The 18,239-nt window shown below is 29.5% G+C and overlaps 1 protein-coding gene across 1 annotated transcript; it reads right to left on the bottom strand.

Moving 5' to 3' along the window:
• Positions 1-16,815: 16,815 nt before the first annotated feature.
• LOC110409524 (Heavy metal transport/detoxification superfamily protein) lies at positions 16,816-17,847 on the bottom strand. Its single transcript, XM_021418886.2, has 3 exons — positions 17,688-17,847; positions 17,523-17,601; positions 16,816-17,423 (listed from the first exon to the last, which is right to left on the bottom strand). The coding sequence occupies exons 1-3, from the start codon at positions 17,691-17,693 to the stop codon at positions 17,143-17,145; spliced, it is 366 nt and encodes a 121-aa protein (XP_021274561.1). The 5' UTR covers positions 17,694-17,847; the 3' UTR covers positions 16,816-17,142.
• Positions 17,848-18,239: the final 392 nt, after the last annotated feature.

Here is an 18,239-nt window from a genome sequence, read left to right as displayed (position 1 = left end):
AGCTCACGATATAAGATCATCATATCAAAATCTAAAAATAAAAAGGGCAATGCATGATATTTTGAGATTAAGTTTTTATTGTTCATTTTTTTTTATCATGTGGTGAATATTATAATTTTTATTTTTTCAAATATAAAAATCAAGTGATTTAATTTATTATAAATTATAAAACTTTTATAACAACAATTGAAACAATAGAAAGAAAAATAATGATAAACTTTTTGTTAAATATATAGATTGAATTTAGATATAAATGTAATAATAGTTTTAATTTATTTTTGATCTTATCCATTTTAACATTCTCTTAATTTAACAATAACTATACGTTCACGTAATATTTTTTTTACTTATTGGATCCCAAAAATGGCCAAACCAATATAGTCCAACTAAAACACACTCAGAGCCCTTAAACTCTTCCGCACATAATGATCCAAAAAATAGTAAAATTGTATAAATTATTTTTTCTCTAATTTGAAATTGTGTCATTTTGAATTCTAGCATGTGTATTAAATACCAAGCCCGTTTATCCTTTGATTCTGAACGACATCGCTTTGTATCAAAGTATCCTTTGATCTGATACTTTTAATTAAGTTTTTGTTAGAGGTTTTTTTATTTTTTCTTTTTTCCAGAACTAGTTTTCTCTACTTCTTCTTAAGAATAGTTTTTTTTCTCTAGTTAAACTACCAGCAAAAGATCTGAAAACTCAAGATATGATATTTCAACTTAATTCGTCGCTCTAAATAGACATTAAATCTAGACCTAAGATTTTGGATCTTGTTTTCCTTTATTCTGCATGCAATACTATTGTTTTTTGCATTTTATGCTATTGTGTTTAAGGTAGTTGAGAGTGTTACTTACTTTTTAATTTTGTATTTCTATTCATTCCTTACTATTTGTTTCAATAATTTATATTCTTTATGCACACTATATCTGTGTTTGTAAGATTCCTGCATTGTTGGTAATTTTTTTGTAAATTTTGAAGTTTTTCTATTGATTGTGTCATTTTTTACTGAATTTTTTATTTTCTCTATTTCAATTTTTGACAAAAAAAAAACTCTCTAATTAGAAAAAACCATTGGTTTTGCTCATACCTAATAATTGAAGGACACTTGCCATTCAATTGGCCATCCAATTAATATGATACCAAAAAGACCACTTCTGAAGATGAAGAAAACATCCCTTGCCCACAACCCTAATTGCAACTGATCCCACCAAAAACATCCCAAAATCCCTTCTCAATTAATCATGTGTTAATAAAAGAGGCTAGAAACATGGCCACACCTTGAAACTTTCTTGGGGATTCCTTTTATATATAGTACAGATTAATTGTCTGGGCCTGTTGAAACATTGTGTTATACCTAATTTCTTTCTACATTTTAAGGACGACATGTGTCCTCATTTAAGGACGACACGAGCACATCCTCAAGCCTCCATCATGTCCCTCTCTCATTATGGGGCCTCCATCCTCGACTGTATATAGGTATGATTTTTCTACTTTTACTAAATACATACTCAACCTTCTATTCCTTACTTCTTACAAAAAAAAAAAAACTCTCACTTTTCTCTCTATACCCATTGATTAGAGGTGTCAAAAGAACAAGTTTAAGCAGGTTCATATCGGTTTCAAGTTTAGCTTGTTTCAAGTAAAAGCAACTTCAAATCGGATTTTTTAAAGTTCAGCTCATTTAAGATTTGGGTTGCTCCAAATTTGGAATGTTCTAAGATTAGATTGTTTTGGAATTAAATTGTTTCGAGTTCAAATCATTCTTTATTTGTGTTTAAGTTAAAATAAAACCATAATTAAATTTTATCTTTTTAATACTAAATTCAAGTTATTACAACTTTAAATAAGATTGTTTTCAAGTTCAAATATGTTCAAATTTGACTCATTTCGAATATGAATTTTTTCAAATTTTGAATCATTTCAGATTTAAATATCTTAGAGTTCGAATTTTTTACTTTTTAATCAACTTAAATTCGATTTTGAATATTTTTGAGTTGATTTCGTAGTTTGAATTCATTTTGTCACCATTACTTTTTTTTTTATTTTTTGAAAAGTTGTCACCTCTACCATTGACTTTAAGTTTTGGAGAGGTTCACACAAGAAAAACTACGACACCTTTTCAATGTGTATTTTGCAAGAGTGAAGAGCCTACTATTAGTTTACCTGAATCTCGACTTCAAGTCCCCTTTGAGAAAAAAGCATAAGCAATATGAATTTGGCTCTTCTCCTTTACTTTTTTTAATATTATATTTTTAATTATTATTTATACATTTAGTTGGCTACAATTCATTGAATTTTATTCATATAAACTACGTTAACAAATATACTAAAACTGTTGAACATCTTTAACAATAATAAATGTGGGACATAATCCAACATTGGAAAAATAAAAAGAAAAAGAGTTATTTAAGAGTATAAATTTATTGCAATTGGATTTTAGTACACAATGGACTATAGACGGGCTTTTTGGGCCTAGTTAGTCTTAAAATTAATTAAATTTAATATTTAATTAATTGCACTTTGCACAAATTTATATGTAGGCAATTAAAATAATTTTTAATTTTTTTTCAACAAATAAGTATAACTATTGGAAACAGACAAAACGATTAAGTTTGTTTGAAAAATAATTTGATTATGTTTGTTTGAAAAATAATTATGTTTGTTGGAAAACTAATAGACATAACTGTTAGAAACAAACAAAAACAGACAATGTCTATTTGAAACAAACACAATTGTGTTTGTTGGAAAATACCACTATTGCTTATAAACAAAACCTTCATCTGGAACAAAAAACATACAAAACAACAAAAGACCAATCTATCCTCCTTTTCAATATTCTCCAATTTTTTTTCTATATTATTTTACTATAAAAAATCTTATAGAAGTCTAAGTAATCTTGCCATACATTGATGGATGTTTAATGGATTGATTTCCTTAGTGCAAAATACAATCTCACAAGACGAAATCAATCACAGGGCTTCATTGTATCCTCAAGATTTATCGCCTGCAACCTTTTTGTACATAATCAGTGGGGGTGAATAAAACCTTAAAGACAGTGCACTGTAACACGTTTTGAAGTCATTTTAGTATTTTCCAGTTCAATGATCTAACAATCCTAAAGTTTTATTTTGTTTCAACAATGACTTCTGCAAATGGAAGACTAAAAGAATTGGTTTTTGACTTCGTAAAATTGGACCAGTTTGATGGTCGTAACTTTCTGAGACGACATAAGAAGATGCATTTTCTACTATCAACATTGAAGGTTGTTTATGTCTTGACAACAACTAGACAAGAAGAGGGTGAAAATGAATATGTTGCTACAACCAAACGAAGGTAGAAATGAGACAATGTAGTTTATATGTGCAAGGGTCACATTTTAAATGGTCTGACTAATAGCCTATTTGACACATGCCAGAATGAGGCTATTGCAAAAGAATTATGGGACAAACTAAAGGCCAAGTACATGACAAAAGATGCAACTAGTAAGAAATATTTTGTCAATTGCTTTAATAATTATCAAATGATTGATAGATATTTTGTTATTGAACAATTACATGAAATTGAAAGAATGTTTAATCAGTTTAAGCAATATAAGATGAACATGAAACTATAGCTATGTCCTTTATTATAGACAAACTCTCTACATCATGAAAAGACTTTAAAAGAAGTCTAAAGCACCAAAAAGAGGAAAACTCTTAAGGCTTTGGCAAATCATCTTCGAATTGAAGAGGAACGTAGGAAACAAGAACAAGTTGCTACTTCTGGTAAAGCCAAAGTACATGTTGTGGAGGAAGGACAAACCACTAAAATTGTCAAAAGGAAGTTCAAATAGATTGTTAATGGTCTGAAATTCAAAAAAAAATAACAAAAGCACATGCTTCCATTGCAAAAAATCAAGACATTTCAAGAAAGAATGTCGATTATTGAAGAAGAAAATTACTTTTTTCAAATGGAGCTGCTCTTGAAATTTGGTAGCCATGATTTCTAAAGTTAATGTGCTTGAATAAAATGATGCTTGATGGGATGATTCAATAGCAACAAAGCATGTATGCAATGACAAGAGTCTATTCAAGAATTTCACATCAAGTGAGTATGAAATTTCCTATTCATGGAAAATTCTTTTACAGCAACTATTAAAGGCAAAGGGACTATTGAACTTGAGTTCACTTCTCAAAAATCTTTAACTTTGAAAGATGTAGGAAAAATCTTTAACTATGTTCCAAAAGTTAGGAAAAATTCAGTGTCTAGGAGTCTATTGACTAAGTTTGATTTCAAGTTTGTATTTAAGGCGGATAAATTCATTTTGTCCAAAAAGAGAATATTTGTTGGGTAAGGTTACATGTGTAAGAGAATGTTCATGCAAAATATTATTAATAATAATAAGAATAGACTGTTCTTTCTTATTATATGGTTGAATCTTCTTATTTATTGCATTATAGATAAAGCCCATTTAAATTATAAAAAATTAGATGATATGTATAAAATGGACTTAATTCCAAAATTTAATCAAAATATTAATAAATATAATACATGCATACTAACAAAAATAACTAGAATTCTTTTTCCTAAAGTTAAAAAAAATACTAAATTACTTGAACTAATGCATATTGATGTTTGTGATATGTATAGTACATCTATATTAGTTAAAAAGAAATATTTTGTTACATTCATTGATGATTTCTCTAGATATTGCTATGTATATTTGTTGTTTTTAAAGATGAAGTGCTTGAAAAATTTAAGGTTTATAAATCACAAGTTATATTACAATGTAAGTCTTTTATTAAGTGTTTAAAATCGAATAAAGGTAAAGAATACTGTAGTCTAAGTTATTTTGCCTCCGTTGGGATAATCTATCATATTTCAATACCTTACACACCACAACATAATGGTATGACAAAAAAGAAAAATAAAGTCTTATCCGAAATGGTAAATACTATGTTATCATATTCAGGTCTTGGAAAAGGTTTTTGGAGAGAAGCTTTATTAACAGTTTGTCACATATTAAATAAGATTCCTAAAAAGAAAACTAAGATAACCTTAGTTATTTGAAAGTTTGGGGATGTAGAGTTATAGTTAAAGTTTTAAAACCCAAAAGAAAGAAATTAGGTGAAAGAGGAATAGAATGCATATTCATGGAATATGTACAACATAATAAAGCATATACATTCATGATAATTGAACCAACTGATTCAATTCCAATCAACACTATTTTTGAATCAAGAATGCAATATTTGATGAATATAGATTCAAATCTACTTCAAGACAACTATAACCACTACAATAAGTTCAAACAAATGACATCCCATTACAATAAAGTGAAAATTATAATGAATCTAACCTAGAAATAAGGAAAAGCAAAAAGGCTAGAACGACAAAAGATTTTGGTCCAAACTCTTATATGTTCCTTATAAAAAGAACAGGAGAAAATATAGACAATAAAATATCTTATTGTTTTAATTTGGAATTGGACCTTATTACATATGACAAGGTGATGATGTCTCAAGACTCTATATTTTGGAGAAAAAAAAACCAATAGGTTGTAAATGAACTTTCAAAAAGAAAATGAAGATGGATGGAACCATAGATAATTTTCAAGTAAGATTAGTAGTCAAAGGCTTTACACAAAAGTAAAAGATTGACTACTTTAATACTTATGCTCCAACAGCTAAAATTACTACAATTAGACTTCTAATTTTCCTTGTATCAATTTATAAGTTGATAATTCACGAAATAAATATTAAGAAAACATTCTTAAATTGGAAATTAGAAAAGAAAGTCTATATGAAACAACTAAAAGGATTTATGGTTTTGGGACATGAGCATAAGGTTTGTAAGCTTATCAAGTCACCTTATGGGCTTAAACAAGAACCAAAACAATAACATCAAAAATTTGATGAAGTCATTTTAGCCAATAACTACAACATAAATGAATTTGATAAGTGCATATATAGCAAATTTCAAAATGGCAAAAGTGTTATAATTTGCTTATATGTGCATGGCATGATAATTTTTGGCATGAATTTGAAAACAGTTGAGAAGACAAAGAAATTTTTGTCGAACAACTTTGCAATGAAAGATATGGGTGTAGCGGGTGTCATCTTAGGAATTAAAATGTTCCAAGTGAAAATAGCGTAACTTTGTCAGAATCGCACTATATTAAAAAGGTGCTTAAAAAGTTTGATCTTAGTAATTGTATACTAGCAACTACACTCATGGATCCTTAAATTAATTAGTACCTAATGCTAATAGGGTTGTTGATCAATTACAATATGCAAGAGTGATTGGTTGCTTAATGTATGTAATGACATGTACAAGGCCAAATATAACATTTGTTGTTGGAAAGTTAAGTAACTACACAAGTAATCTAAGTACTTTTCATTAGCAAGCCAAAAATAGAGTAGTAAGGTATTTAAAGAAAATAATCAACTATGGTTTTTACTATAATGGATATCCATCAATGTTGGAAGGATATTTGGATGCTAGTTGGATTACAAGTTTAAAAGATTATGTTTCCACAAGCAGGTGGATCTTGATGCTTGGTGGAGGTACCATTTCTTGAAGGTCCAAGAAACAAATGTGGATAATGAACTCTATCATGACAGTCGAATTTATTGCATCGGTTGCTACCACTAAAAAAGCCAAATGGTTATGAAATTTACTCTATGGTATACCTTTGTGACTTAAACCAATTTGCCCAATTTCTATCTATTGTGATAATGAAGTAACTTTAGTAAAAGCATAAATAGCTAAGTGTATAATGAAAAATCTAGACATATTGGATTAAGACATAGCTATGTTCGACAATTAATTTTAGATTGAGTGGTCACCATAACTTTTGTGAGGCCTAGTGAAAATTTAGTGGATTCTTTAACAAAAAGTTTTGCTAGAGATTTTATAAATAAAACTTCAAATGAGATGTGGTTTAAGCTCATAAATTAAAAATCACCTATGCAGGGGCGGCGCTAGCCAAGTTTTATTGAGAGGTCAAAGATGAAGCATAAAAATTTTAAAACTAATATATTAAATTTAACCAATAATCAAGCGATTCATAATAGACAATAATTTTATATAACATGTAAATAAAAAGAAATCAAAAAAGAAAGACTTATAATAGTCCTTTAGGAAAGTAAAGGTCGACGATGTTTCTTGCTCTTGTTCATAAGTTGAAGCATTGAGGCTTGTTGGTCCAAGTGTAAGAGAATCATTTGAATGCTTTGCATGTTTTCTTTTAAAGAATTTATCAATTGTTTTTAACTTACTCATACTTTAATCAAACTTAGAAAAAATTAATGCAGTCAATATCCAATATTCTTAATTTATTTCTCTTTAAACTTAAAATACTAAATAAAAAACTATAACGCAAAAAATATAAATAGTTACATATGATACACATGATTAATAATTTCCTCTTATGTACTCAAAATAGTTTAAAGGCTAAATATTCAAGATAATTTCCTCTCAGGATTTTTTAAAGATTAAATACTCAAAATACTTTCCTCTTATATACTCAAGATAATTTCTTTTTATATAATCAAGATTAATAAAAAAATTATATTAATGAAATTTTAAGCAGCAATCAACAATGCAACACTACAATTTATATTTGAGAATTACATAATAAGTATTTAATTTTTAAAGACTAAAATCATAAAAAATAAAATTCACATAACAAAAAAAAAAGAATATACCAAGTAGAAGATAGAGCCCACACAACAAAAAAAAAAGAAGAACATGGTTGATGGTTCCCAAAATATGAGAAATTAGCAATAATTACTCTTGAAGTAATTTGAAACAAAATAACATAAAATTAAACTCAAATAACTCATATTAACTACTCAACATGTAATCAAATTTAACTAGAAAAACACCTAAAATGCTAAATTCAAACCTAAAACCTCAAAAGTCTAGCTACTTAAGCTTCCAAAATATATCAAAATAACTCTATATAATAGAGTTATCATTTAGCTACAAGGGCATTCTTGATAGGATCTATCTATGTGAGTGTGAAGCAAGGCCATTTCTAGGAGACCAAAAGCATTAGCTCTAATAACACTCATGAAAAGAGGATGTTGACGCATGGTCATAAAAGCGTCACTAGATACTATGCATTTATTGGTGTTGAAATCATAGTGTGAGATATGTTTGGTTAACTAAATGGAGTAGTTGGTTCAAAGCATAATCTACCATGAAATTTGAGTGAACTTTAACACGTTTTCACTAAGTAAAGGTTTAATCAGAAGGCACTTTCATATATGTAATCGATTCCCAAGATTATCAAAAATTTAGATTATTTGAAAATGGTGGAGGATTGTTGGACTTTTTCAACAATAATGAACGTGGGACACAATCCCACATTAGAAAATAAAAAAGAAAAAGAGTCATTTAAATAAAAAGGAGTATAAGTCTTTTATAATTGGACTTTAGTAGGGAATGGACCATGGATGGGCTTTCTAGGCTTGGCTGGTCTTGAAATTAATTAAATATTAAATTTAATTAATGACTTGGTTGGTCTTGAAATTAATTAAAGGCTAAACACCCGAATAAACCTTTGAACAATGTCAAAAAAATCAATTTAGCTCTTATCTTTTTATTACGTTCAAATAAGCCCTTAAACTTTTATTTCGAGTCAAATAAGCCCTTCTCCGTTTATCAACGGTACATGTGACACTTTTATACCACGTCATCTGTCATATGGCAGGTTGGCGTGGCATTTTGATGACATCACTACCACATGGTAGATGATGTGGCATTAAATGTTATGGATTAGGATTTGTGTGTTTACCTATTTACCAATACACATGTCTAAAAATGATCGATTAAAGATTTAAAAAATAAATTAATTACCTTCTTCCTAATATATTGAACAAACATTATCTTCCTAAACAAAATAAATCATCTGATTTAGGGTTTAAGAAAAAATGAGAACAAATTGAATTCAAAATAATTTAAGGTTTTCAACCTTTGACTTCTCAAATTTACATGCCTTTCAATCATCGTTAGACGTTGCCTGGCTACCAATGACCATATAAAAAGTGAAGATGAAGAGAAAAAGCCATGTCAATGGAGAAGACTGGATTGTCATTGGAAATCAAGGCTGATGCTTTAAGAGACTGCACTTGCCAACGGCTAAGTATTGTTAAACCCGTCAGGAAAAAATAACTATCCAAAGCTAGTGTTAACAATGTTCTTCTTTCCAATGCTTAGTTTTTCGATTATAAACATATCCAAAACTGAGTTTTTTAGTGATTTTGTTTGTTGTGGGAATGATAAAAGAAGTTTTAAGTTCAATTTCTTTTAAGTTCAATTTCTTTTCTCTGTTGAGTGCTGCAAAGTGTAGCCATGGCCGCCATGGTGGCAATAACACATACAAAGGCTCCAAGAAAGAGTTTTGATTCTGTTGATGTTTTTGTTGTGAAACATAACAAAAATTCTCTTATCGCTATTAGTTTATCATGTAACCTGGATTTGAATCTTTAAAATTAATTGATTAGTTCATTTTGGGATCAAACTAATTCATCTCTTATTACATTTTTCAAATTCTATGATTTTTTTTATTTGGATCAAACTTAAGTCAAATGATTTATTTTGTTAAACACAAAGGGTTTGTCTTCTGTGACTATGGAAAAAAAGACGTAGTTATTTTTTTTGTTTTAGATCCTTAACCAATCATTTTTGGACACGTTTTTAGATAAAGTAGTAAGCACACAAATTCCAATCAACAACATTTAATGCGAAGTCATCTGCCACATGACAATGATGACATCAAAATGCCATGTAAACCTATCACATGGCAGATGACGTGTATAAAAATATCATGTATACCGTTGATTAATAAAATTTAATTAACAGTTAGGGAAAAAGGCTTATTTGATCCAAAATAAAAGTTTAGGAACTTTTTAAACTGTAATAAAAGAATAAGGGCTGAATTAAATTTTATAACATAGTTCAAAGGTTTATTTGAGTATTTAGCTTTAATTAAATTTAATATTTAATTAATGACACTTGGCACACGGGTTGGTGCAAGCAATTAAAATAATTTTTAAATATTTTTCAACAGATAAGTATAACGATTAGAAATAAGACGGAACAGTTAAGTCTGTTTGAAAAATAATTCGATTATGTTTGTTTGAAAAATAATTATATCTATTGGAAAACCAATAGATAGAACAAAACAGTTAAGTTTATTTGAAAAATAATTCAGCTATGTTTATATGAAAAATAATTATGTCTGTTGGAAAACCAACAAACATAACTGTTAGAAACAAATAAAAACAGACAATGTCTGTTTAAAACAGACACAATTATGTCTGTTGGAAACTATCACAATCGCTTATAAATAAAACCTTCTTGTGGAACAAAAAAACACATAGAACAACAAAAGAACAATCTGTCCTTCCTTATCAATATTCTCCAAATTTTCTTGTATATCATTTCTCAGTTTCATTAGTGCAAAACGCAATTAATTACTGTGCTTCATTGTATCTTTAAGATTTATCACCTACAACCTTTATGCATATAATTAGTGGGGGAATAAAACCTTAAGAATGGTAACACTGTTACAGGTAGTGGCAGAGCCAGGATTTTTGTGTTTAAGGGGAGCGAAGAGTCGAAGACAATATAAAGCAACTTAGATGGAAAAAACTCATATAAAAATTATACAAATAAATTCTGAAAATAATTTAAAGAATCAATCTTAATAATTTACCTAAAAGAATTAACTAGTATAGTCATAAATATTTTAATAATGATAATAATCTCAATTTCTACATAAACTCAACAACAAATAAAAATTAACAAATATCATAACAAAAATCTCAATGAAAAGCAATCCATTAAAAAAATGAAGAGCTATCAATAAATAATTCAATGGAAAGCAATTCCCTAAAATTAATCATAAAAATTAAATACAATATCAATAAACAATTCAATGAAGAAGTAATCCTGAATAAAAAACTTAATTGTCTATAAGAATTTCAGAAAATAAAAAAAAATGCAAATAATTTGTAAGAAAGCAATTAAACAATCCCTAAATAAATAAGTAATAACTAACATTAGGTGCTTAATCAATTTCTTCTTTTGTTGCTTTCAACAAAAAATGACTAACACGATAAATTCTAAATCAACATCACCAAGTAGAAATTATTAAATAAAAAAAATTAAGTTAAAAATATTAAAAATAAAATAAATAAATGAACCAAACTTACCAATTATCATAACATAAACATTAAGTTACCAACTAGAGGTTTTCTACACAAAGAATGCTGCCAAGCAAAAAAGTGTAAAAGAAAAATATTTTTTGCTCCTATAGTATTTGGTATAAAAAAAAGAGAATAAAAGGAAGTGGTTGTAAAGTTTTGGAGAAGCAGGATTTGAGAATAATTCGATTACAATAGGTTTTATTTTAGTCCTATTAAAATTAATTATTAACTAATTAGTGTGGGATATCTCATCAAATAAAAAGTTATTATAAGCACAAAATTATAAATTTCTAAAAAAATCAAAATATATTAAAACATTTTAAAATTTTTATAAAAGTGAAATTATTAAATTTTACAAAAAATAAAATAAATAATAAAAATTGTGAACTTTAAGATTGTGTAACGTTTACTCATGAATTCTAGTTTACTCATGAATTTTTAACAATGTGTAACGTTTAAGATTGTGAACTTTAGGCTTGGAAACGAAATAAACCCTGACTTACGGATTTGCAGTAAATATCATGGGTTCACAAACGCACATGCATATTCGATGTTAATCCTTTCATATACCGTCAGTAAACCATTGACGCCGAATTCCAAGATACGTTGAACTCAAAGTTTGAATAGTGAATTATTAGGCCAAGTTTGAAGCGCGTGGTGTTAACAAGTCCGCCGACGCGAACGACACATTGAGGTATTCACCAATCGTTCAATGACAAGTGGAATTGAACTATTGGCTGAGGTGAGCTGAAACTTAAAAAAGTAGACATAGAAAAGTCAGTTAAATCGACTAAAAACCTAATTTCGAGCACATCACGGCCCAATCTAGGCTAAAAACTACCTAGTCCAAGAATGGGATCGATCCCCACATGGAATTGGGTCCCCACTCCCCACTCCCAGCCTTGGTTTCAATTTTATTCTATGCATTAACTGCTGAAATCTTTGCCACAAAACGACCGTCACATAATCCGTCAGACCACCCATGCCAAGGCTGTCAGTTTGTCTCATGCTTTGGCCTTGCCGCCGTGCACTCCTGTCAACAGCCGTTATGGGCACCATGCCAAATCATCGTTTGTATAAAATAAAAATTGTCTCTCTTGAGCTCTTTGGTGGGTCACCTTTACCTATGAAAGAAGAGGCCAAGGTTTTAGAAGTTGCAAAACCAAATAGGCTTGATTTTTTTTTTTCTTTTAAATTGTTACCATGTAGTTAAGAACAATCCTTGTTTGCCGTCTGGTTTATTGTGCACCCCCCGCTCTTTCCATGGAGTTCTCGTTGTCTCCTTCCTCGGCAATGCTTGTTTTTAAATACCGTACGTACTTAATTCCACTTCCAAGTTCAAACTGACTTGAGGAGTGAATTTACTATATGGGGTTGATAGAGAGGGCAGTAAACCGAGAGACAGAGAAAGAGAGATGGCAGCTCGTGAGCTGAAAACTTCTTCCAAACATGTCTGAACGCGAGTCGTTTGTCAGCCCATGATTGAACTGTAAGTACTGATCCCTACACTAGTACAACTTTACTGATTTTTTAAAAACACAGACTGGGATTTGTTTACCAGGGCAAAGATTTATATTGACAACTAAAAAAAAGAGTATCATCCATTAACTTTTCTGATTTTTCTACCCATAATTACCTTAGAATAATTCACCTTCCTAAATCAAATACCAGAATCGACGATTTTGTAGTATGTAAATCCTTAATATTTACTCTTTTTATCTTCTGCATGATAGGCTGAACCTATTCTTTCCTTAATATTCCGCTTTTCTTCTGCGCAATTAAATCCTTTCCTTTTTACTCTGTTGCACAGCTAGCCCTAGCCTGTATAAATACGTTACTTGGCCTCAGTTGAGGGGCAGTCCCTTCAACGCAAGCCCTTTCTTTTTCTTTACAAAATCGAGCAGTTCTTCATTCGTTTCAGTAAAGAAAAAAGGAATAACAGTTGACTGCGCTTGTGCTCGATCAGTTGATCAATCTAGCCCTAGCCTATATCAACTATTGGTTACATGAGGTACTTCTTTTTTTTTCCTTCTTTTCATTTAGACAAACTCAATTCTTTAATATTGTATCTCTAACTTATATTTACCATTGAACTAAAACGTTTCTACTTTCTGCATGATTAATGTAATGAAGTAAATAAGTTGAACAAGTTTGATAAATAATATACATATAAATTATCATTTTAGGCTGCTTAATAAGGACAACGTTATAACAACTTATAATTTTTCGAGTCGAGCAAATAAGACTGATTATGAAACTGATGAAAGAAAGTAAGATGAGTGAGTGATCGTGGCGTCTGACTTAAAAAAGTACTGGATTGGTTTTCCCAGGGTGAATTGCATGAGGAAAAAACAAATGAAAAGGGTCACGTCCTGATCTGCCTGGCTCCCTGGATGCCAACTAAGGATGCTGTCAACAAGGATTGGCCCTTCCTAGTTGGCATCAGAGGAGTCAAGCAGGTCCAAAATTAGACAGATTTGTCATCATTTCAGGTATTTGTACCCTTCATTGCAGATGCTTTTCTTGTTTCCAATTTGTCTTCGTAATTTTTTTTGTCCTTCTACTTTGGGCTAGTTTTGGTCCAGAACGTGAAAGGAGCCTAACAATCCACGTCAACTGAAAGATGAACCCAGTCTTTGCTTTGAGCTAGGGCTAACCTGCCCAAAATTAGCCCAATTAATTGAAGCCCACACCACATACAATAATATTGTTCTTTGTTTGGTCAATTTCAATTTTTATAGAATTCAGCTGAATATATATGATGGTGTTAATTTTGAGTATGTCATTTTTTTGAGGTATCATATATTTTGTTTGATTTGGAGATTCAAATATATATTTATCAAGAACTTTTTTTGATAAAAAACTATTGAATATTGAACAAGAAACATATTATTATTTCCTCCTTTCCATATTAGATATTCTTTTTTTTTAAATTATTAGATATTCATATTTAACTTCAATGAGAAAAGTTTACTTATATTTTTTATATTAGATTTTAATTTTTTTATAATATATTTGTTTACATGGTTTTAATACTAAAAAATTTTTAAAAAATTTATAAAATATTAATAGAATTATTATCTTATACTTGACATGGAGTTTTTAAATTCTATAAGTGGAATTAGAAAGTTGTTAGTAAGATATATTTAGATTAAATAATGTGATAAAGAAAAATACATGTGACAATATTTTGATTTGTTTAAACACTTTTAGGTCAAATTATGTAATTAGTCTCTTTACTTGATGAATTTAATCTATGTATAATAATTTGTAAAAACCGAATCCTTGTACTTTTCAATATTGATAATGTAAGTCTAATTATTAACTATGTTAAACTTTTTCGTTAATTATATTAATATAGTATTTGATTGTACTAACATTGAATATGATGATATAGTATTTAAAAATAATGTAATGATTATATTAATGTGGCATTGATCAAACGCACAAATTTAAATTCTAAGTGATGATATGATGTTGTTGATGTGATATTTTTTCAATTAGCTCGAAATGAATGCTAGTTTTTTTATAATGATTAAGAATTCAAAGATGGAAAACTTAAAAAAAATGTAGAGAAATATTATTTTCTTTTTTCTCAAATCTTTCCCTTATCATCGGATCTTATTTCATTTTTCTCAAGTATTACGATTATTATTATTAATTAAAAAGTGTAATGCAATCTAATTAACTTGACTGTGAATTGTAATCGCATTACATTTATTGACTAATAAGGCAAATGGAATAAATAATCGCATTACATTATTTATTTTTAATCATTTTAAATAACATTATCTTTAAAAAATAAATTCAAGGAGGACAACTTGGTAGAATACTTGACGTAGGCATCAGCTAATAAGAGGAGTTGATGATTTCACAACTTAGTGTTTTATATTTAAAATGATTAAACTCTATAAAAAAAATTAAATTACAAGCTATCTGTTTTTGGTACGCAGCCTCTTAAACAAATCATGGGTACGGCAACCGACTACAGCCACAACATATAAATTAATGAATGGAGAGTAAATTAGTCGATCCTTTGGACCAACCTGTGGAAACAAGTTGCATTTAGCAAAAACTTGGTGTTTGAACTGGCGACAAAAAGGCTCAATGAAAGTGATTTCAGCCTTATGCCTTATCTACCAAATATCGGGCATATGCCCAATAGTCTGAGCAATCTCAACACAAATTTGGTATAACGCATAAAATCCCACACATTAAGCTCATACCCTTTGACTGAAATTATTTCTATTTAATATAAATACTAGAACTTGAAATTTGTGTACACATTAAGTTGTTCATTTTTCAGAGGATCAACATTATATTTACTCTGACACTATCCGAAAACTTGCACACCATATAACACCGTGCATAGCTTTAAAAAATTATTTTACGTATACAATGGATTTAAATAATTGATATATGTTCAATAAATCACAAATAAAAAAATCATAAAACTGAATTAGTTACTTGAATGAATACATGTCAATGAATTACAAAGTCATTTGTAAAAATGTAAAAATTTTAACAATACTAATATATAAGATAATAGTCCAAATAATTACTTTTTTTAATAAATAATTTATATCGTTACTTAAGCGGTTGGAGGAATTCAAACTCGTATTTAATGTTGGTTTTTTTTATAAAAAAAAAAACTATAGTGGACTTTTTTCCGAAGCAACAGTTTTTTGTTCAACTGAATGGAGCGACAAAATCTAAAATGGAAATAGGAGCATCGGCAGTAGTTCAATTAAGTATAAAAAACAGTGACTTATAACTAATCTTCGAATCAAAATCACTAATATAAGTTTGACATTTGACGTCGACCTTAGTTTTCTCTTATCAATTGTTTCCGCACCTATTTTGAAATTTGAACCATACGGACTTAGAAATTTTTGAGTGATTTTATAATTAAAAAAATATTAGTACCTAAATTATAAAAAAAAATTAATTTTTCATGTAGTATTTAAATATTACTATATAAATTACGTTTTGATAAATTTAGTCTTTGACCCCACTCCTTACAAAATTGTAAAAAAATTAATGAATTCATTAGCATTATTAACTATATAAACTTATAATATAAATAGTATAACGAATAAAAATTTTTGACACTGAAACCGCTATACTACATGCAGGTCCGTCCCTCCAACCAATCAAAAATCATTTGAATGATATATATATATATATATATATATATATATGAGTAATTAATGGATTACGCTTAATCTTTGTTTAAAACCATTTGGCTTATAGAAAAAAACAATAGTTTTGAGTAATATAAAATGATCTGTTAAACATCTTGCCATATATAGTTAAGCCAAAACAATCATTTCAGGCCACATGCTATGAACTACGAACACCATATTAGTAATAAATAATATAACCAGCTTGTTTAAACATCTTTTTTTCAGTTTTCAAGTTTGGAATATCAAAATTATATTTGGCAGGTAACTTGCTAATGGTGCATATTATAATTTGCGTGATTGAAAATCTTGGAGTGACAAATGCTTTCGTCTTATATTTTGGGTCCTTTGCCGATTCCCCTGCTATTATCATATATGAGTCAAATTTTAGTTTAAGTGAATGGAGAAAACAGAGATGAGAACAACAAAATTCACTCAAGTAAATAATCAACTATTTTAATTGTACAATACATAGGAGACTTCAGCAGAACCTTATCAGACTTTTGACTATATCATAAATATCATCACCCTCCTCTACACCTCTGTTTGTTTCCCACCCTATATGATAAAATACAAACAGAGGAAAAAAAAAACAGAAAGAAAGGAAGAAAGAAGGCCGACAAGTCACCCTCACATGGACACCATTGCCTGTTTAACTAATTTTACACACCCCTCAGGATGTGGAACATGGAGACTAGAGCTCTTTGACATGATCTTAAGTCCATGCATCTAATTTCTCTTTGTAAGGCTCTGTCTCTTACATGATGGAGCAAGAGGGATCATGGAACTGGGCATATCCATCTGGCACCTGATACACATAATAAGGTGGATTATATGGCCAGACATACGGCTCCGTTGGCTTTGGCTTTTCTTTCTCAGGCTCCTCTTTCTTTTCACCACCAACGGCACTCACGCTCACCAGCTCTGCATGCCCTACACTCTTTCTTAGCAGACTTGTTAGCTGAACCGGATCCACCCCATCTCCTGTTATTTCTATTTGGCTCTTGTCATCGCCTATCAAAGAAGCAGACTCCACCCCTTCAAACAAACACAAAAACAATCAGCCTAAATTTTTATTTCCACATTTTTGAATTCTATAATCAGAATGAATGAAAGCAAAGTTGTTTTCAGTAATACCTGCGAGACCAACCGCAATTTTCAAGGCCTTGGAGCGAGACTTGTGGCCATTCATAGTTACCTTGACTACCATCTTTTGCTGCAAATAAGAAAGCAAATTCAATTCAACATAAAATTCAATCAAAGAAAATACTTTTTTGGTATAATTCATGGTTCATTCCATACCTTCATGGTGTTGTTTATCCTTTAAGTTGGACCTCTTTTTTTAAAAAAAAAACAGAGAGTAGCAAAAACGATGGTGATGGTGATGGTGAGGGAAAGATATATGGAGCAAGAAGCCAGAGAAGAACTAACTGGCTGCTTGTTTTGTTTTGGGGTAGTAGTAGTTCTTGGCCGAGATGGATAATACTTATTGGTATTTATAGACGCATCCGGGGTCATGAGTTTGCTAAAGGATATTTCCTTGCAAGACCAAGGAACCTGTGATGTAAATGATGATGTGACCCTACCAGCCATACTGGGTCAGCGATTTCAAATGGTTCCAGAGCCATCAAAGTATATATATATATATATATATATATATATTTCAAAAGCTAGTTATTAATTCTTTTCTTTATAAAAAAAGCAAATAAAAACCAAAACACTCCCATGTGTATGTACTTTTCATAATTTTAAATTCTGCAGTTTTCACTTCTAACCACCAGTGATGAAGCAAGAAGCATGCTCATAATCAATTTAAAATTTTTTTGAAAAAATTAATTAAGATATATGACCTTG

Source organism: Theobroma umbraticum, unplaced genomic scaffold (genome assembly GCF_002168275.2).
Source record: "Theobroma umbraticum cultivar Fairchild unplaced genomic scaffold, ASM216827v3 scaffold_44.0, whole genome shotgun sequence".
NCBI lineage: Eukaryota > Viridiplantae > Streptophyta > Magnoliopsida > Malvales > Malvaceae > Theobroma > Theobroma umbraticum.
This window is presented reverse-complemented; position numbering and strand designations above follow the sequence as displayed.

Excerpts from the sequence above, each read along its gene's own strand:
- LOC110409524 (XM_021418886.2), bottom strand. Across the intron at positions 17,424-17,522 it reads AATTGCGGTTGGTCTCGCAG|GGGTGGAGTCTGCTTCTTTG; the intron begins GTATTACTGAAA and ends GTTTGTTTGAAG.